Genomic DNA, 20368 nt, shown 5'->3' with positions numbered 1-20368 from the left:
CCTTTTTATGACATCCTCAATATGTCTAATTATCTGCAAGTGTACTACGAAATTCTCAAAAAGACCTTCACAGAATGAATTCGAATGCACGTGATAATAAATTATAAACACATGCCAAACAGGACCTTTACTAGTAGGAAAAGTGGGGGCAAAGTCAATGTACCCCAAGTTCAAACCAAGGCCGTAGGAAATCGGTAGGTTGCGGCTTGTCCCATCTCCTGGTAACTCCCAACTACTTTCTGAAGGGCCTGTCTCAGCTGTGAACTTAGAACTGCTTTCTAGCATCTGAGAAAAGCGAGTCAAATTGTCTTAACCTTTGGATGTGCTGGTGTTTGGTGAAACTGGATTGGAACTCCCTCCAGCTTGCAATGAACAAAACTACCACCAGGTGACAGTAAACACCCAGTAAGGGAAGTCAATCCCTTTTTAAACTATATGGCACTCAGACTTCCAGATTTGAGCAGAAGAGCTGGGATCTAACACTGGGAGGAAGAACACTTAGAATTCTGGGTAACCATAGCTAAATTATGTTGTCAATTTTTTAAAAATGTATCCAGCTTTCAACCTGCCTATGATCCCCCCCTACCCTTGTCTTGGATCTTCATTTGAAGAAAGCGCTTAGTAGGTAAACGAATCTATGAATGAAACCAGTTCTCAACTGGGGTTTTTTTTTGGCCCCCAGGGGACATTTGGAAATATCTGGAAATATTTTTGGTTGTCACAACTACTACTGGTGAAGACCATGGATGCTGCCAAACACCCTCCAACACACAGGACAGCCCCCACCACAAGGGTCAAAATGTCAGTGGTGCCCAGGATGACACACCCCGGATTAAACCAACAAACAACAAAGTTCTGCCCCAAAGGAAGTAAGACTGGGGCTCCTTAGGTCTCTCCTCTCTGTAGCCAGGCCCCTGGCCCCAAGTCTGGCAAGGAGCAGTCACACCATAATGCTACAGCACCGAATTGTGTGAGAACATGGGAAAACAGATCTTATCATTGTCCTCAGGGAACGGACAGTCTGTGGAGGGTGAAATCTCAGAGGCCTACATGGCCAGCGAAGTAATAAAAAGGGCTAAAGTGGACCAGAAGACAAGAAAATGGGATAGGAGTGGTGGCGGCTTGGGGAATGTGGCTCTCAAGGAGCTCACCCCGGCCATGCAGCAGAGTGGCCTCAATGTCGCTGGACCTTCAGCCTTGGGGAATGAAAAGGGGTGACATTTGCGCCAGTCCTTGAAGGATGAGCAGAATTTGGGGGGCGCCTGGGTGGCTCAGTCGTTAGGCGTCTGCCTTCGGCTCAGGTCATGATCCCAGGGTCCTGGGATCGAGCCCCGCATCGGGCTCCCTGCTCCGCGGGAAGCCTGCTTCTCCCTCTCCCACTCCCCCTGCTTGTGTTCCTCTCTCACTGTGTCTCTCTCTGTCAAATAAATAAAATCTTTAAAAAAAAAAAAAAAAAAAAAAAAAAAAAGGATGAGCAGAATTTGGGTAGGTGAAAGGGAAACGGGCCAGAGTTAGCATTACAAATAGGGATACACCAACCAGGAGTTGCAAACTGGCCAAATCTGGTCTTCTGACTTCTGTTTGGTCCGCACAATTTTTTCCCCGCTCTCTTTTATTTTAATACAATTTATTTTTACTGTAGTAAAATCTACATTACATAGAATTAATCATTTTAACCATTTTTAAAAGATTTTATTTATTTGAGAGAGAGCGTTGTGCACAAGTGGGAGGAGGGGGAGAGGGAGAGGGAGAAGGAGACTCCCCGCTGCGCAGGGAGCCTGATGCAGGGCTCTATCCTAGGACCCTGGGGGTTCAGGACTCTATCCAGGGATCATGACCTGAGCAGAAGGCAGACACTTAACCAACTGTGCCACCCAGGTGCCCCCATTTTAGCCATTTTTAAGTGTGCAATTCAGTGGCATTGAGAATATTCACAATGCTGTGCATCCATATCCAGAACTTTTTCATCTTCCCAAACAGAAACATGTTACCCATCAAACAATAACTCCCCATCCCCCTCTTCCTCTAAGCCCCCTCTATTCTGTTTCATGTCTCTATGAAGTTGCCTACTCAAGGTACTTCATGTAAGTAGAATCATACAGTATTTGTCTATTTGTGTCTGGCTATTTCAGTTAGCATAATGCTCTTGAGTTTCCACATGATCTTTTAAAAACCTGGATATTTTACATAAAAAGCTCAATTTCCGATTCATCCTGAAAAATTGCAAGGTTGGGCTGGAGCCAAACATGATTGCCCTTTAGAGAGATGCTCTGAAGACAGCATCGGGCCAGGAGTCGGAAGCTTCTTGAGTATTTATCCACCTTGTGACCTCGTGTATGTCTCAGTTTTATTTCACAAATAATTGTTTTTAATTTCAGAAGAAATGCATGAACTCATTCGCTTGTCCAAAAAAAAAAAAAAATCAGAATCCTGTAGGTACGTCTAGAGGCTCTTTGGTCTTTCAAAGCAGCAGGTGAGCATTGGATATTGCCAAACTTTAAAACCCATGCTAATCTGGTGGAAAGCCACACATCTTTCTCATAACACCATCTACCATTTAGTGAGCACCTCCTATATGCTGGGCATTGTTATTAATCTTCAAAGTCCCATTTGATGGATGAACAAACTGAGGCTCGGAGAAGCTAAATATCTTGTTCAACATCCTGTCCAACATAGGTGGTAAGTGGCATAAACCAGAAATAAAACCCAGGGTTGGCTTACTACGTGCCCCATGCTCTTTCCCCTTAGCCTTCCCACGGCATCGGTTAGTAGTCACAACAAACTTCTGTATCACACCAGGAAGTTGTGGGAGAGAAAGCATTTGTTGATGTGAGCCATTCCAGGATGACTTCTACGATCGGCCACCAGGAGCTCTCTCTGTTGAATGCAGATGCCCTGACGGAAGGAAAATTACTGTGAGCACTTTGGCCAAGAAACTTCTATTTAACTCTGCCTATCTCTGCACACCTTTGAGAATAGACACCAGACGGGGAAATGGAGGTCCCAAGAGCAGGCCCTCAAAAGGGGGTAAATCCAGAATAGGACACTGATCTCCCGATGCCTGGTCCCTTATGCATCTCTCTTGGTCTAGCTTGTCTGTACCTTCCAGACTGGAACTGCAGCTCAGGGTCTGGAACGGGCCATTCAAAGACTCCGTTACAAGAATCAAATAGCCCATGGGGTGCCTGGGTGGCTCAGTCGTTAAGCGACTGCCTTCAGCTCAGGTCATGATCCCAGGGTCCTGGGATCGAGCCCCGCATCGGGTTCCCTGCTCAGCGGTAAGCCTGCTTCTCCCTCTCCCACTCCCCCTGCTTGTGTTCCCTCTCTCGCTGTGTCTCTCTATGTCAAAGAAATAAAATCTAAAAAAAAAGAAAAAAAAAAAAAAAAAGAATCAAATAGCCCAACTCAGACAGGCTTCAGTGAAAGAGTGTAAGCATGTATTGGTTCGCTTAACGGAAAATCCAGGAAAATTCTCTGCAGTCCCATGGGACGTGGGTGTTCCAGCAAAGACATCAGGACTCCCTCCAAGTCTTGGCCCTGCCCTCTTCTGTCGGCTTCACACTCAGACGGGTTTTCTCCCTGCGGTGGCCCCAGCAGCTTAGCAACCCAGCAGAAACAGAACATGCACGGCCCCAGAGTCTGAGCAAATGCCTCAGAATTCACTCTGATTGGCCTGAATTGGATCACGTGACCATCCCTGGACCCACAACTCTGGTTGGCCAGAAGGCGGTCACGTGCCTATCCCTGATGCCAAGCATGGCCACCCTGCCCTGGGAAGTGAGGGTCCCAGTATCGGAAGGTGTATGCTGCAAATTTCCTTGTTCATTAAAATAATATGAGTGATTTCTTTAATGAAGATTCTTTTCCCTCAATTCTTTATGCTACTCATAATGGGATGGTTACGCATTTTAGGTTTGAGCTGCATTATCAACATTAACTGCATCACCTTTTAGTCTAGACAGTCAACAAATAATCAAGCCTTGGTTTTCAGTGTTTGCCAATTTAGGCAGTGTAAACACTGCCCAATTTCTAGCCACCCATGTGATCTCACTGAACTCAAAGTTGGGAAGAGAGGCACAGTAATATACCATTGTATAGTATTTTCACATCAGATACAATGGATATAAATGATCTCAAGGATATAGACCAAGGGTCAGTCAGTTTTGGCCAGTGAGTCAAATTGAACCAAAGCTTGTCTTTGAGTGGCCTAAGAGTGATTCTGCATTTTTAAAGGTTGTTTTTTGGGGGCGCCTGGGTGGCTCAGTCATTAAGCATCTGCCTTCGGCTCAGGTCATGATCCCAGGATCCTGGGATCGAGACCCGCATGGGGCTCCCTGCTCAGTGGCGGGAGGCCTGCTTCTCCCTCTCCTACTCCCCTTGCTTGTGTTCCTGCTCTCGCTGTGTCTCTGTCAAATAAATAAATAAAATCTTAAAAAAATAAAAAGTAAAAGGTTGTTTTTTTAAAAAAAGAAGAAAAAGAAGGGTACACAACGGAAATCATGTGTGGCTTTCATCTTACTCATTAATGAAAACAAAACAAAACAAAATGAACCTGCATTTAAATTGAGAACTATATTTACTCATCAATTGCAAACCATCCTATGGCAGCAGATACAAGTGTTCAGCAAAAACCAGTGAAAGCGTTCTGTGAAAATCAATACTATATGGACAATAGAGAGTACGATAAAGAGAATTGCATATTTTGTTGTTTTTTTCTAAATTGTGTGCTACATATCCTTTATATCATTAAAATTTATAATAAATGTATGTATTCATGTGTATGAATGCGTTCCCCCCCCCCCCCCCCCCCCCCGGAGAACTGGTCATTAAACATTTACCAGTATTTTCCTGAAGTTATAGCATTTTGTGATAGGAAGGTTTAATATTCTAAAGATGTCTGCTTTCGCTCTTTCTCTGCCATGTGAGGACACAGCAAGAAGGCAGCTGTCTGCAAGCCTGGACGCGGGCTCTCACCAGAACCCTATGATGCTGGCACCCTGATCTCAAACTTCTGGCCTCCAGAACTGTGAGAAAATAAATTTCTGCTGTTTGAGGAGGGAAAAAAAATCTGCTTCCCCCAAACTGATCTGTAGATTCAAAGCAATTCTGATCAGAATCTACAGGAATTTTTCCATAGAACTATAATAAGGTGATTCTAAAATGTATATGGAAAAGCGAAGAGCCAGGGATAGCCAGGATATTTCTGAAGAACAGCAGGGGCTTGGAAATAGAGGCATGGGGAGACGTCAGGGCTTATTATAAAGTTTTAGAAAAGAGGGGCGCCTGGCTGTCTCAGTCAGAAGAGCATGCAACTCTTGATCTCGGGGTTTGAGTTCAAGCCCCATGTTGGGTGTAGAGATTACTTAAAAATAAAATCATTTTTATAAAAAAAGAGAGAGGTCAGGGGCGCCTGGGTGGCTCAGTTGGTTAAGTGTCTGCCTTCGGCTCAGGTCATGATTCCGGGGTCCTGGCTCTCTGCTCACCTGCCACTTCCCCTGTTTGTGCTCTCTCTCTCTCTCTGTCAAATAAATGAATAAAATCTTTTAAAAAAAGAGAGAGAAAGCTCAGAAACAGATCACACATCTATGGAACTTTGGTACTTAACAAAAGTGGCAAGTCAGGTCAGTGGGGAAAAGAAGGAACATGCAATAAATGGACCTGATTACTCACCAGGAAAAAGATGAAATTGGATCCTTGTCTCAACACTATATACGGAAATCCTATTCCAGATGGATGAAGGGCTTCAATTTAAAAACAAAACTTTAGAAGATATATTTTAGATATTTTTAGGTATTCAAATATCTTTTAGACTTCACAGTAGCAAAAGATTTCCTAAATGAGCCATGAAAGAACTGATTATATAATAAAATTTAATAAGTTTAACTAAAAGTAAGAATGTTTGCCCATCAAAAGACTCAGACAAAGGATGATTTTCAGGAGCGTATAATGAATACCTGTGACATAAGAAGAAGGATACAAATAACCCATGGAAAAATGGGCACAAACGGAAAGTAATGAAGAGATAAAAAAAAAAAAAAGAAAACCCACAATGATAGGGGTATGTCAAAAGGACCCAGGAGCCAACTTGAAAGAGCTGTCAGTGGCCAGAGCTGGAATAATTTGAGCAACAAAATAAATAAAGTATAGGGCGCTTGGGTGGCTCAGTCGGTTAAGCGACTGCCTTCGGCTCAGGTCACGATCCTGGAGTCCCGGGATCGAGCCCCACATCGGGCTCCCTGCTCAGCAGGGAGTCTGCTTCTCCCTCTGACCCTCCCCCCCCATGCTCTCTCTATCTCATTCTCTCTCTCAAATAAATAAATAAAATTTTTAAAAAAAAACAAAGTATAAAGTAAATATCTATGAACCCATGCTGATATAAATGAGTCATTGAACAAACAAATAAGTAGAAAAGATACAAATCTGTGTGGAATTCCAAATAATGTATGTAGATACTTGCCCTTGAGGAGCATAACTTCCCATTCCGTAAGTGTGGAAGTACCAAGTGACTTCCTTCCAAAGAGTGAAGCACAGGGGCGTCTGGGTGGCTCAGTTGGTTAAGCGTCTGCCTTCGGCTCAGGTCGTGATCCCAGATTACTGGGATTGAGCCCCACGTCTGGCTCCTTGCTCAGTGGGGAGCCTGCTTCTCCCTCTCCCTCTCCCTGCTACTCCACCTGCTTCTGCTCTCTGTCAAATAAATAAAAATTCTTTAAAATAAAAAAAACCCCAAAAAACCAAAGAGTGAAGCACAGAGATGGGGGCAAAAAAGAATAACCTTACTGTGGAGACACCCAATACTACCTTGGCCAAGTGGTCAAGGTCAACATCTAAGGGCTTATTGCTGGTTAGATGCAATGCGGTATCTTCCCTGGAACAGAAAAAGGAACTTAGGTAAAAATTAAGGAAATTTGAATAAAGTATGGACTTCAGTTTTTTTTTTTTTTTAATGAGCACAAGATATAGACAGGCATTTTTCAGAAAAAGAAACACATATGGCAACAAACATATGAAGAGGAGGTTCAACATCAGCAGTGATCAAGAAAATGCAAATTAAAGTCACAGTGAGATATCATTTTGCACCCATTTCATTGGCAGAAATTTAAAAATCTGAGAGAGGATGTGCACCCATAGATAGAATCTATTATGGACCCTGTGGGTCGTCCTTGTGAGGACTTGGTACACAGAGCGAGATGGAGACCAATGTTGGGTTTTGAGCAGAAGACCCCTCTGGCTGCTGGGCTGAGGACAGACTGCAGGGGGCCCAGGCCGACGTAGGGAGACCACCAGGTAGGAGTCCAGGGCGCGAGCAGATGGCAGCTTGGACCAGTGTGGCTTCAGTGGAGGTGGCAACAAGAGGTGGGAGTCTACTCGATGCCCAACTGCCTTCTATCACCCTACGTTGAATTTATTTGTATACTTGACTCTGCCCACACACCCCTAGAGGGCAAAGCATGTCTAACTCATCATTAATAATCAGTCCTTGCCACTGGCCCAGCACCAGTGGAAGTACCCAGGAGTGAATAAATGATCAGCTGCAGTCATACTGTTTCTTTGCCCCTTAACCCTCTATGGCTCCCTATTACGTGGGAAATGATCGAACAAGGCTCTTCTTCCCAAGCCTTTTCTTACACGGTCCCCTCCTCCAGGAGAGGCAAGGGCCCACACTGAGCACACTCAAAGGGGAGTCTGGCGTGCTAAGCGCCCTGCACATAAGGGAGCTTGCCTTGGGGATTTGTCTTGTTTTTCCATCTGTACCAGGGACCCAGCACCATGTGACCCATAGGGACATGAGGAGCCTCATCTGACTGGTACAAACCTTGAGTCCCTGCCAGGAAAGTAATTTTCCCAGCCCTGAGAGTGGCAGGCCCCGAGGGCAGGAAATGCCTACTGCCCAAAGAAAACCTCACCCATGGGTGTGTCTTACAGGCCCAGGCAAGAAGGAATGTGGGCCAGGATGAGAGGTGATAATCAGGCCCCTGGACTTGTTCTGCCCTCAGAGCCTCAGGACCTTCGGGTCTGGCGAGGCCAATCTTGGGAACTATGGTCCTATGATGCCAACAGAGGAAGCCTCCTTGCCCCACCAACATCTTCCCCAGACTCTTTTTTTTTTTTTAATTCTAAACCCAGACTCCTTAATAGAATTAAGCTAAGCATTATTCACTGGGATGATAAAAGGCTGGGGCGGGGAGGGGTGGGTGGCATGGAGGGACCAGGCTTGGAAAGAGGAAGAAACGAAGGAAATGCCATAGGGTTGGGGCACAGGATCCACAGGCCTGGTGTCAGGGCCCAAAGAATCTGGTCAGGACACGTGCCTGTGAGGAATGTCCTTGGAACCCATTCTAGCCCATGTTTGAGTTCCAAAGGGGAACATCTGATTGGCTGGGCTCCTTGGAGGACAAGGGTCTGAACTTCTAGCTTTTTTAACTAGACCCCTGAATCTCCCCCAATTTCCAGGGCTGGGCAGAGGAGGTTCACCAGAAGAAAGTCAGAGAATGCATACCGGACAGCCAAACTCGGCCAGTGCCCATTACAAACCTGAATGCACCCCCAGGGCATCACTTTTCTGGGTGAAGCATGGCCTTCTTGCCCGGAAGAACAACGCGAATCTGTCGAAGCCTCCCTGCTGGGGTGACCCTGGATCACTAAATGCCTTCCTGTTGGAGGGTATAGCTTGGCTTTGCTTGGGGGGGTGGTGTAGGACATGGGAAGTGTCTTAGAGAGAGAGCAGACTCCAGTGGTTTGCATATGGCAAGACCCCCACCCTCAGCAATGGCAATGATGTGTCAGGTAGGCCAGAATGGCTGGTGATGGGGCCCCAGATCCCATTCCCCAGTTTGCTAGGCAACCTCTGGAATCCCCTGAGGGCTAGTCCACGGAGTCTTTCCCATCCCCCCAGCCTTAGTGACAACACCCACTCTCCAGCCATACCTCAGCCTCCTCCCTTGACGGCTCAAGAATCACTGAGCCTGTGCAGGCAGAGGCAGAGGCCAGGAAGGATCTCTGATGCCCGAGAAGTCCCCACTGCCAGCTGCCAGGCAAAAAACAGCCAACTTTTACAACATACCCCAACCTCCCCATCCCTGCTAGATAGAAGAGTCTGCAGAGGGAGAGAGAAAGGCCAGCATGGAGGGAGGATGGGGCCGGGAAGGATCTGGGTGTGGTGGAGGGATGTAAGCGGAAGGGGAGGGCAACCTCAGTCAACTTCAAGGTTTTGCCTCCCGGGAGGGAGGTGGTGTGGGCCTTTAGCCCTCCAGGAGTGGCCTCGGGGATCACTCTGGAAGGGTGGTTCAGTGGGTGTTGTGATGCCATAGCTGGGGCCGGGTGAGAGTCCCAGTGGATTCAATTTTCTCCTCTACCCTCCTCCCCATGGGGCTCTGAGCAGACCTGCAGACGGCCATTCTGAGGGACCACCATGCCTCCTCCCCACAACGGGGCTTCTACCATCACCCTTGACCCCCTCCCTCCTTCCCTCCAGCCCCGTGAGCTGAATTCATCCTCAGCTTAGTGAGATTCTCCCAGGGTACGAGGAAGAGACATGGCTTTTGTTGATGGTGGCACACGCTATTTGCAGGGGGTGCTGAGTATTTCCCCAATCCACTGTCCACTGTCCCCTCCGTGAGCCAGGCCGAGGGTGGGGACCCAACAGCGTCTGGTCGGGGAGGGCAGGAGGTCACCGAATGTGTTCCCCAGGCTCCCCGGCAAGGTTGGATGCCACCTGAAGCTCACAGCTCTTGCTGGGGCATCCTCTTCTCCAGCTACAGCTGCTCTCCGTCCAGGGACAGCCCCTTCCTGGCTCTTCAGGCGTGGGCCTGCTGATGCCTCCTCCTCTGCTTCACATCTCTTGTTCAGTTCTCTGAATTCTTCTGATTCCTGCTTCCAAAAAAAAAAAAAAAATCCCTTTATTAAACTCTCCCGAATGACTCACTGGTTTTCTGGCTGGAACTTACTAGCATCTTACCCCCAGTCAGTCTGGGTGTCTGCAGGATCCCGCCTCCCACTGGGGAATCCAAAGGGGGCCAGATACGCCTCCTCCCCACCCCCCAGCCAGCTGGGGTCTTCGGGTCTGGGGCAAGAGGCGAAGAGCTTAGTGGAGGGGTCGAGAACTCATTTGCAAGAGCGGTGGCCAGTGGCAGCAATGGGGGTGTCCGAGGGCAGCAGACACAGTGATGACAGTTTGCCAACTGTAACAGCCCCGCCAGGCCACTCCTGGGACCCGCTCTGCTGCTTGCCTCCCCCCAGCACCATGGCTCCTGCCCGTTTTTGGGACCTAGTTCTCCATCCTTCTGATCAGCTCCATAGTCCTCTTTATCCTGTCAATGCATTTCTTTTGTACCTAATTTTGGCTAGAGTCCATTTCTGTTGCTGTCATTGAAGGGTTCGCTTTCAGAATTCAAAGGGAAGTGAGGTGTCCCTGGGACTCTTCCCAGCAGGTGTTCAGCTCTCCGGTCCCTAGAAGACTGAGATGAACAGCAGTTCTCATAGAAAACAAATCTGTAGGGGTGCTTGGGTGGCTCAGTCAGTTGAGCATGGACTCTTGATTTCAGCGTAGGTCATGATCTCAGGGTCGTGGGATCGAGCCCCGTGTCGGGCTCCACGCTCAGTGGGGAGTCTGTATGAGATTCTCTCTCTCTCCCTCTGCCCGTTCCTCCTTCTCATGCCCCCCAAATCAATCAATCAATCAATCAATCAATCAATATACCTTTAAAAGAAAACAAATCTGTAGCTTGGTCAAATCATCCTCATGGCTACCATTTGGGTGGATTCTTTATTGTTCCCATGACATAAGAGCTCCAGTTACCTTTTGTTCCTGCCACCTGCACCTTGAATTTCTGCTTCTCAGGGGAGAGGATCTGATTGGCTCATCGAATACTAAGCATCTGCATCGGTCAGGGGTGTCATGCAAGCCTCTTCCCTTTCCCCTGGAAGAGTTAACCCCCTACTTGTCTAGCCTACCCGCCAATTCTCCAGTTAGATCTGGCCAAAAAGTGCCCATGTGAATGAATGAATGAATGAATGAGTGAATAGGGTTTTCTCTTGGCCTCCTGATCAGATTGAATCACACCCTCACCAGCTCAGCAGCTGCATCTTGAAATGATAAATAAATGCTCCCTGAATTCAACAGGGACTTGAATAAGCTTTGCTTCAGCAAAGGGATTGGGTCTTATTTATATACTATCTTCCTCGGTGCCCAGCATAATGGTTTACCTACAGTAGGGGTCCAGTAAATGCTCTTTGAATCCAGTAGAGAGCATTTATGGATCACCTAGTGAATGTCGGATACCATGCCTGGCCCAGAGGGAAGTAGCACTTTCGGAGCACTTATTTTTTTTTTTTTAAAGATTTTATTTATTTATTCATGAGAGAGAGAGAGAGAGAGAGAAGCAGAGGGAGAAGCAGGCTCCCAAGGAGCAGGGAGCCCGATGCGGGACTCGAACCCAGGACCCTGAGATCATGACCTGAGCCGAAGGCAGACGCTTAACCATCTGAGCCACCCAGGCGCCCTGGAGCACTTTTTTTTTTTTTTTTTAATTTTTTATTGTTATGTAGGAGCACTTATTTTAAGCAGGCACTGTGCTAGCCGCATTTAACCTCACAACCCTCTGGGTAGGCACTATGACTACCCCCATTTTACAGATGAGAAATGTGAGGCACCAACAGGCCACATAACTTGTCTAAGTAGTAGAGCTATGGTTCTAGCCAGGCAGTCCAGCCCCAGAGCAGCAATGCTTAATTGCTTTACCAGCTCATCAAGATAATAACTTCTGGAATTAAATGAGGCATTCTGACACAGCCATATCGATTTTTTTAAAAACCTATTGTAAATTAATCTCTCCAACTGATGCCATATGGTCACACCCCACCCACCTGTTGGGGTGATGGGGCTCGGGGCTGAAGGGAGGATGCCACCTCACACATGACTTGAAAAATAAAAAGCTGTGGGGCGCCTGGGTGGCTCAGTCATTAAGCGTCTGCCTTCGGCTCAGGTCACGATCCCAGGGTCCTGGGATCGAGCCCCACATCGGGCTCCCTGCTCAGCAGGAAGCCTGCTTCTCCCTCTCCCACTCCCCCTGCTTGTGTTCCCTCTCTCGCTGTCTCTCTCTCTCTGTCAAAATAAATAAATAAAATCTTTAAAAAAAATAAATAAAAATAAAAAGCTGTAAGCTGGATCACGGTGTTTGTCAGGCCAAATGAAAACATGCTGTATCCTTCCACGGAGAGGACTGGCAGCTGTGAGTCCTGAAAGCAGGGTTGTGCAATCTCTGGGCACATTTGTGACGTGGCACCAAACAGAGGGACAGCATACCACACTCCTGCCCAAGAGCCACAAGGTCTGGGCCAGGCTCTCCCTGGGAAACAGTGGCGGGGACACCAGCCCAGTCACACTGCGGTGAGGTTTGCATAGTATGAGCCCCAGGGGGCTGGCCACCCTTTCAGTCTGATTTAGTCTCTACAAAGACACTTCCCACATCCTGCAGGGCGAGGCCTCCCCCCCTCTCCCCCCCCACCCCCGTCGTCTGAAAGGAACCAGGTACCTCCAGGTTCCCTAGGCCCCCAGTTCAGGCAGTCATATGTTGGGGGGGTTGGCTTCAAATTCCAACCGGGATGGAAAGATTTCCTGGCAGAGGCTCATTTCATTTCACTAAATGCTCCATGTGACTGCCTCAGTGGATGGCAACCTTAGGTACTTATTAAAACCCAGGTTCCCTGGCCCATCTTACACCTAAGAAATCGGAATGGGGGCTGGGAAGGGGAGAATGGGACCGTGATGTGGCACTCTCGACCTCTCCAAGTGATTTAGAGTGCAACCAGGTCGCAAGTCAGGGAGATGAATGAGACACATAGTCTCTGTTCTCTTCTTTCCAAAGTGACCTTAGAACATCCCCTTACACGCTGGCCCACCCTTGACCCCCATCAGGGTCGTTGTTCCAGTTGTCCCCTCTGACAGGGATGCAGCTCTCCGTGCGAGGTCTCCTCACTTGGGCTCACCCAACAGCATTCTGTCAGAGCCACTGTGATTTTTCCATTCAGTAATGATCTCTCCTTAGCAGTCTGGAGGCGCCATGTTACCCCAACACTGAGAACCCAATGCCTACGTAGACATTCACTCTGTAGGTGGCTATTGAGTGAATACAGGCAGCGAACAGATACACACGAAGGGCGGGGACTCTCTAGGTGGCGGAGGAAACCCTGTCACAGCTAAGCCAAGAAGAGTCAAAAACCAAGAGCTCAAGGAGGTGGAGCAGGCCAGACCCCAGGAACCTTGCCCTGCCCCCACTTCCCATGGCCACCCCACCCCTAACCTCCCCCAAACCACTTTCCCCTGCAGCCCAATTAGAACCAAGTCCCATCCTCCCAACACACCACCTGACACTTGGAGCCAGAGAGTCTAGATAAATTTATTGTCATTCAAAAGATTTCATAGAAACGGGAATGTAGCAACTGGGTCCGGGGAGCATGAAAAGTAAAAAACTGCAGGTGTGTACACATGGCTGTGTTTACATCGGGCGCGGGCTCCCCCACATCAGGCACAGCAACTGCACTTGTCCGATGCGCCTTTGCAGATGCAGCCCTGGGCACACTTGGCACAGCCCGCGGGACAGCAGGAGCAGCAGCCTGGGGCAGGAAGGCCACAGGGTCAGAGCAGACATGGCCAGGGACCCCCCTTCCTAAGAGCAGGCCAGCCCAGGCCTTGCCCCCAGCCTCGGCGGACCCTGGCTTGATGGCAGGCTGTGTCTAGACAACTGAGTCCTACCCACGGGGAGAAGGCTGCCCTGCCCCCATCTGATTCCAGCACAGGGCAGAATGCCTGGAGACACAGTGACAGGGCGTCCAGGGACAATGTAGGCCCCCCAGAACCATACATCTTGATAGAAAGTCCTCAAGATCAGAGAGGGGGTGCCCCCTGCCTAGCAGCTCCCGGGGGGGAGGCACGGAAGCTCTGGGCTGTCCCCACAGGAAAAGGCTACAGCAGGTCAGAGAAACCACACACGGTCACCAAGCTCATGTACATCAAGTGTTCAGGACACTGGAGGGTTCAGAAGGCTGCATCAGGAGGCAGGAGACCTAGATCCGGGCCTCAGTCTTCCTATTCTAGGATGAGGCTGGGACTCAAATCACCTACATGCTCTTTCGGCTCCAATTCTGAGGCAGGGGCTCAGGGCAGGGGATGCAGAGAGGCTGGGTCACTGGCCTGCTCCCGCCTGCCGAGCTCTGGGCTCCCCCCGCCCACCCAGCCCGGTCCCCAGATCCCCACAGAACACCCCACCACACTCACTCTTCTTGCAGGAGGTGCATCTGCACTCCTTGCATTTGCAGGAGCCGGCGCACGTGCAGGAGCCACCTGCAAGGGAGAGAAGGAGGAGCAGGGAGCAGGGGGGTGATGTGGGAGCCGCAGCAGTCGGCCAACAAGCTGCCCCAATCTCCAGCCTCCTGTCACTGCCCAGCCCTGGGAGCCCTTTTCTCACCCAGGGCAGGTCATTAAGGGAAGCCCCACTTTCTTCTGGTGCTAGGAAAGGTAGGTCCCTTCCAGATTTGACTGCGCAAGGAGGGTCCCAGGCTCCAGGCCCAGCCCAAGCAGGCCGGGTTGGGGGCCAGGGCCCTAGGTCTTGAACCCCGAGGATACAATGTCCCCACCTGCCATCAAGTCCCAGGCCAGCAGCCCCCGACCGACAGGGGACCTCGACGTGACCGCAGTACCCTCAACTCTAAACTCGAGGCACGGAAATGCTCTCCGGAGCTTGGCCAGGGACAACGCACAGCACGTGCTGACTCCGGGAGTCCCCTCCAGCTCCAGCTCCAACCCCCCGCCCCTCTAACCCCGAGGACACGCGCTCCGGGCCTGGGAAGCGTCCCCCCCTAAGGCTCAGAGCAGGGGGTTCCTTACCGGTGGAGCAGGAGCAGTTGGGGTCCATTTCGAGTCGAGTCGAGGACGGAGGTCCAAAGCAGGCGACACGGAGAGACACGGCTGCGGGCTGGAGGCGTGGTGGAGCCCCAGCGCCTCGGGCTCACTTTATAGGCGGAGCGGGCGGCCCGGGCGCAAAGGCCCCGCCCCCGCCCTTGCACCCGCCCCGCCGAGAGCGCGCGGCGCGCGGCGGCCTTGGCCGAGCCGTGTGCACCTGGCCGGGCCGGGCGCACGAGTCCCCGAGGGCGACTGGGCCCGCTGCGCACCGCGCCGAGGGGCTGCGCGCCGGGCGACACGCCGAGTCCCAGCCTCCCTGCCCGCCCCCTGTCGGCTCCCCGAGGTCGGCAGCCGCCCGTGTTCCCGGGTGTTCCGAGAACCCAGTGCCTGGGTCCTCGCCGCCTTCCCCACCCCGGGCCCCGTGCACGTGTCCCCGGGGTCGCCCTTTCCTGGAGCCCGTGTGCAGAGGCCTCTGCCTCACGACCTGGGCCTGGGGAGGTGGGCCGGTGGAGGGTAGGTGTGCAGAGAGACCTGAGAGAGTTGTGTGCAGAGCACGGGCGGTGGATGTGCCCTTTGCCTCCTTTGGCGTGTCTTCTCCGTGTCCCCACATAGGGGCTGGGCTTTCAGGCCCTGTTATATTGTACACCGTGTGGCGGACACAGACCTCTGCCTCTTAACATTCTGCATGCCCGAACGGTTATATGCGCGCGATTGTGCGGGCCTTCTTTGCATTAAAACTAGTGCTCCCCCCAGCCTGCCGGGGCACCCCACTCCCAGCGGTTTCCAGAGGGTGAGATGGGTATCTCCTCTCAAAGATGCTAGGGAGACCTGGCTCTACATAACACAGAAAAGTAGTTATTTCCGTGTCAACATGCTGAGAATTAAGTAGCATTTAGTATGTGCCAGGCCATATTATATTCACTTTTGATTTGTGTACCCTCACAAAGACCCCAAAAGGGAATTACTATTACTTTTGAGCACTTTTTCTTAATGGATAACTACAACACAGAAGTCTAAGTTACTTGGCCAAGGTCCCACAGCTAGGAATTTACACTCTGATGAATCCTGTCAACTTTCTAAGGGAAAGAGAAGGTCCATGATAAGCCTGACTTTGGCCTGGCAATGTCTACACTTCTCCACTGCATGAAACCTTTCCAAGAAGAGTAGGTGGCCACATCAACCATGAGTAGCAAAAAAAGTGATCCGTAAGTGAAATATATATAGTTATAAATTCTTATACACTGGATATGCTTTTGTGCCTATTTTCTATGTCTAGAATAAGACTGATTCTCATTTTCAGTAAGGATAAAAAGTTTACTTTTCATATAAATTAAAGAAAATATGAATCATTTCAAAGTATAATGTTAAAATATGGTGTAGGTGGTAAAACAATTGGTGGGTGTCTTTTGGTATCTGATATAAGGCACAGAACATCTTCCTTGTGGCTTTATACCTGTAATGGGGATCACAATTGTGTGGCGGAGATTGAATGATGCTCTCTGGCCTATAGGTCATGTTCTTATGTGGTTGATAAAGACCACACAGGAAACATAACTGGGCACCCCAGCCTGGGCTTATTTGTCTGGAGGGAAATAAATACCCCTTATGCTACACATAATAATAATAAAGTAATAGCTAGCACCCCAGGCCTGGCTTATTTGTCTGGAGATAAACAAATACGCCTTATGCTATGTATAATAATAATAAAGTAATAGCTAATATTAATAGACCACTCATCACGTGTCTGACACTGTTCTAAGTTCTTCACACGTATTAATTCACTCAGTTCTTTGAGACAGATACCTTTTTTACCCTTTTTAGAGCAGAGGAAGCTAAGCCAGAGAGGTTTATGTCACACAGCTGTAAGCAACACGGGTGGGATTTGCACGCACGTGGGCTGACTGCGGCATCATGGCTTCACCCACCATCCCGCTCCACGACTTCACGTGAAAGGTGAGGACACTGAACGCCTGGCACAGAGGCAGCGTGGGAAGAGCACCGAGTTGGCAGTTAGATCCTCTGCATAGCTCTGTGACCTCTCTGGGCTTCTGTTTCCTATCTCTCAAGCTGGGGCACAATTGGTCCATCTCCAAAGGCTCTTCCACCTTTGAATAGTGAGAAGCAATATTTAGCACCTAGTGACATCATCATCAGCCAGCTATGGACAGGGCATGAGGCCGGCTTTATAGGTTCAGACCCCTGACTAGGAGCTGTGTGACCTCGGGCGGGTTGCTTAACCTCTCTGAAGACAGCACAATTGCTCCAGCCCCTGCATATTCACTCTCTCACTGACTCCTGCGGACCAAATGACGTGAAGGATGGTAAAGACTTTTGTGTCTGTCCAAACGCTGTGGCTGCATCTTGTCCCTGGAGACATCGTGCAGGAGGTACCCACCCTCCCCCTAGCATCATGTCAGCAGATTTCCAACCCCATCCTTAACCTCCAACCCAGAGTAATGCTTTCTAACTAATGACCCTTTCCCCAAGAGCTTATTGGGATCCAACAGTATTCTGTCTCCACCAATGTCGGACATAATGACCACTGTTTATTAAGCCCTGGCCAGGAGCCAGGACAGTCATTTAATCCCCATATAGAGATAGAATCTCTTTTCTACACAGGAAGAAATGGAAGCTCAGTGAGGATGAGCAGCTTGTCCAAGCTACTTGTTGCAAAGTTGGATGTGAACCCAGGCTGCCGGACACCAAAGCCCACGCCCTGGACACACACTGCCTTCTGAAATCCCCTTTTTACACCAGGCACCTGCCGGCAAGCCTGGTCCTGACTCCGGACCACATGACTCCCTTTTCCCTTTGATCAAACATCAGGTAGCATTTCCCTCCACAAATAGCCAGGGGGACTAACCGTTGGCATTAATTACAAGTCACTCAGGGCCTCACTCCTGCCTAATAAACACCACCACGCCCTCCAAAGCGCAGAATCGGCCATCGCCGTGCACGGGCAGCCGTGAAGTATTTCAGCTGGAACCAGGTCTCAGGTACCCTCCCTCTTGCTGGGAAATGGCTGGACACTTCCCTCCAGTTCCCTAGTCCCTGCGTTGGTTTCAAGTTGCCAAGGACAACTGGATTCTGGAGGGACAGAGTCCAGCCTGACCAAGGGAGGAACTTCCAAAGATTCAGAGCCAAGTCACACCAGGGAGCTCTCGGGGGTACAGGGTGTCCCGTCAGTGGTGCAATGGCGGGGAGCAGGCCAAGTGCCCTGTGGGGAGGGATATCCAGGACGGCGCTCCTCAAGGTGTGTGGTCCATGACACTGGGGCATTGGTGAATTCTCTCTCTAGTGCTCAGTGGACACCTTCAGTGAACATATATATGTGCAGCGCTTTATTAAAATCCCTAATTTTACTTGTTCTTCATATATTCATTGAAATTATGTGTGCTCAATCTAAAAACATGGGCTTTATATTGTTCTTTTATGGCATTTTCATGAAATTCGTATGTATTTTTTACCAAGGTTTAGTTTGGGATGGATAGAAAGTAAAAATCGCGCCTTTACCACAGGTAATTTTTTTAGAAGCCCCAGGTAGGATTCGAAGGTGACTACCTCCTGTAGTCATTTTCAAGCCTGGAATCCATGAGGAACTGAGGTTGGGCAGAGAAACCACGGAGCATAAGAAAAGTCTGGATCGACAGGGCACCTGCCTGGCCCAGTCTGTAGAGTATGTGAGTCTTGACCTCTGGGTCATGAGTTCAGGCCCCACACTGGGAATAGACATTATTTAAAAAGTAAAATTGGCACGAGAATAGAGGGCCCCCAGGCCTTTATATCCTCTGGCATAAGCTCTGTGAAGTCACCTGGCTTGCCTTAAGGCACTCAGTTTCTAGAGAATTAACATTTGTGTCCAGAAAACAGGTTTCTGCAATTCCCGTCGAATTCCCCACCCTAGCCCCGGGGGGCACGCAAAGAAAAACAGAGCGAGAATAAAAGTCGACAACTTTTATTATAATTCACGCATTTTGTAGGAAAAACAAAAAAGAAACAAGGAATGTAGCAAACGGGTCAGAGTTGTCCCCAAAACAAAAAGCACCAAAAAAACACTGCAGGTGTGTACACGTGGCTGTATTTACATCGGGCGCGGGCTCCCACGAATCAGGCACAGCAGCTGCACTTGTCCGATGCGCCTTTGCAGATGCAGCCCTGGGCGCACTTGGCACAGCCCGCGGGACAGCAGGAGCAGCAGCCTGGGCCAGGGAAGGGGAGGGCAGCGATGAGCGCTGGGCACACACGATTAAGGATTCGGGCGGTCCGGGACAGGGCGCGCTGTGGAGGCAGCACGTTCCCTCCCCCAGCTGAAGGATTCCCCTCGGGGTATAGAGGGTAGGGGTGGGTAGTAGGGGGTGTAGGAGCAAAGATTTCACTCACTCTTCTTGCAGGAGGTGCATCTGCACTCTTTGCATTTGCAGGAGCCGGCGCACGTGCAGGAGCCACCTGCAAGGAGCAAGGCAAGCGGTGAGAACTGTCCCTGGACCCGAACGCGGGAATGCGTGCGGGTTCCCACAACCAACCCCTGGGAACCGGGACCCAGCTATGAAGTCCGACCCCTTATCGGTAAAAGCGGGGGGTGGGCTGGGGTGGGTGCCTCGATGAACCTAGAGAGAGGTGCACCAAAAAGGTTTGGAAAACAGCAGTTAGCAGCCCCGAAACTAAGTGGCCAGGAAGAGAAGGGGGCGTCAGAGATTGCTTCTCTAGCTCTGAACGGACGCGCGGCCCCGGCCCGGATCTCCTTACCGGGGGTGCAGGAGCAGTTGGGATCCATAGCGAGAAGAAGCGGTGGTGGAGTCCGGCGACAGCGGTCCGAGAACGAGCTGGCACTTCGGGGAGCCGTGGCGCAGCGCGGCGCGCCGGGCCGCCTTTATAGCGGGAAGGAGCCGGGACGAGTGCAAAAGCCCGCCCCGCCGGCCGCTGCTTGCACACGTCCCGCGCTGCCTCACCCACGGCCGCGCAGCGCACGGCGCTGTGCACACGGCCGCCAGCCCGGGTTCCCAGAAGCCGCCTCCGTGAGCCCCGGGCCACCGCGCACGAGGGAGGGCCGGGTGCAGAGCGGGGACGCCGCGTGCCTGGTGGCCGGGCCGTGTGCCCAGCACCCGGCCCCCCACGCCCCCCGCCCTCCGGGTCTGTGCTTGAACTCGTTTGTCTCGGAACGGGGACTGGGACGGGGATGGGGGGGAGGGGGGGAAATAAGCTGGGAGGGGGTGGGGAACGGGTCTTGGGGACTCTGCTTGGACAGAAAAATCGGTTGGAAGTGCAGACAGATTACAAAAACCTCTTTGTACCTGTCAAGACTTAATAATTTTAACAGCATAGTAAGCCCATGGGGTGGATGGTTATGGAAAACATACCTATCCAGGGTATATGGAGTGCTTTATTGTGTGATTGTGTGTTATTGTGTGTTATCTGCCGGCTCTCATTTAATCCTGTAATAACTGTTAAAAAGAAAATCACAGGCCCAAAATG

At 50.3% G+C, this 20368-nt stretch overlaps 2 protein-coding genes and 1 long non-coding RNA gene across 3 annotated transcripts; all 3 read right to left on the bottom strand.

Moving 5' to 3' along the window:
* Positions 1 to 6927: 6927 nt before the first annotated feature.
* On the bottom strand, positions 6928 to 10540 carry LOC116644678. The gene is made up of 2 exons (XR_004301803.1): positions 10331 to 10540; positions 6928 to 9867 (listed from the first exon to the last, which is right to left on the bottom strand). It is a non-coding gene; the product is annotated as an uncharacterized LOC116644678 (long non-coding RNA).
* A 2836-nt stretch (positions 10541 to 13376) lies between these two features.
* Positions 13377 to 15013, bottom strand: LOC116644677 (metallothionein-2). Its single transcript, XM_032424435.1, has 3 exons — positions 14882 to 15013; positions 14273 to 14338; positions 13377 to 13611 (listed from the first exon to the last, which is right to left on the bottom strand). Exons 1-3 carry the CDS (start codon positions 14907 to 14909, stop codon positions 13520 to 13522), a joined length of 186 nt encoding a protein of 61 aa, XP_032280326.1. The 5' UTR covers positions 14910 to 15013; the 3' UTR covers positions 13377 to 13519.
* Positions 15014 to 18835: 3822 nt separating this feature from the next.
* LOC116644695 (metallothionein-2-like) lies at positions 18836 to 19754 on the bottom strand. The gene is made up of 3 exons (XM_032424468.1): positions 19643 to 19754; positions 19277 to 19342; positions 18836 to 19095 (listed from the first exon to the last, which is right to left on the bottom strand). The coding sequence occupies exons 1-3, from the start codon at positions 19668 to 19670 to the stop codon at positions 19004 to 19006; spliced, it is 186 nt and encodes a 61-aa protein (XP_032280359.1). The 5' UTR covers positions 19671 to 19754; the 3' UTR covers positions 18836 to 19003.
* Between the last annotated feature and the right edge of the window lie 614 nt (positions 19755 to 20368).

The sequence above is a fragment of the Phoca vitulina genome, unplaced genomic scaffold, assembly GCF_004348235.1.
Source record: "Phoca vitulina isolate PV1807 unplaced genomic scaffold, GSC_HSeal_1.0 scaffold30, whole genome shotgun sequence".
NCBI classification, from domain to species: domain Eukaryota; kingdom Metazoa; phylum Chordata; class Mammalia; order Carnivora; family Phocidae; genus Phoca; species Phoca vitulina.
Note: the sequence above shows the minus strand (reverse complement) of the source record. Positions and strands in the feature narration are given on the sequence as shown.

Coding starts and splice junctions, on each gene's coding strand:
- LOC116644695 (XM_032424468.1), bottom strand. CDS start 19,670: ATGGATCCCAACTGCTCCTGCACCCCCG. Junction 19,343..19,642: donor CAACTGCTCCTGCACCCCCG/GTAAGGAGATCC, acceptor TGCTCCTTGCAG/GTGGCTCCTGCACGTGCGCC. Junction 19,096..19,276: donor ATGCACCTCCTGCAAGAAGA/GTGAGTGAAATC, acceptor TCCCTGGCCCAG/GCTGCTGCTCCTGCTGTCCC.
- LOC116644677 (XM_032424435.1), bottom strand. CDS start 14,909: ATGGACCCCAACTGCTCCTGCTCCACCG. Junction 14,339..14,881: donor CAACTGCTCCTGCTCCACCG/GTAAGGAACCCC, acceptor TCTCCCTTGCAG/GTGGCTCCTGCACGTGCGCC. Junction 13,612..14,272: donor ATGCACCTCCTGCAAGAAGA/GTGAGTGTGGTG, acceptor TTCCTGCCCCAG/GCTGCTGCTCCTGCTGTCCC.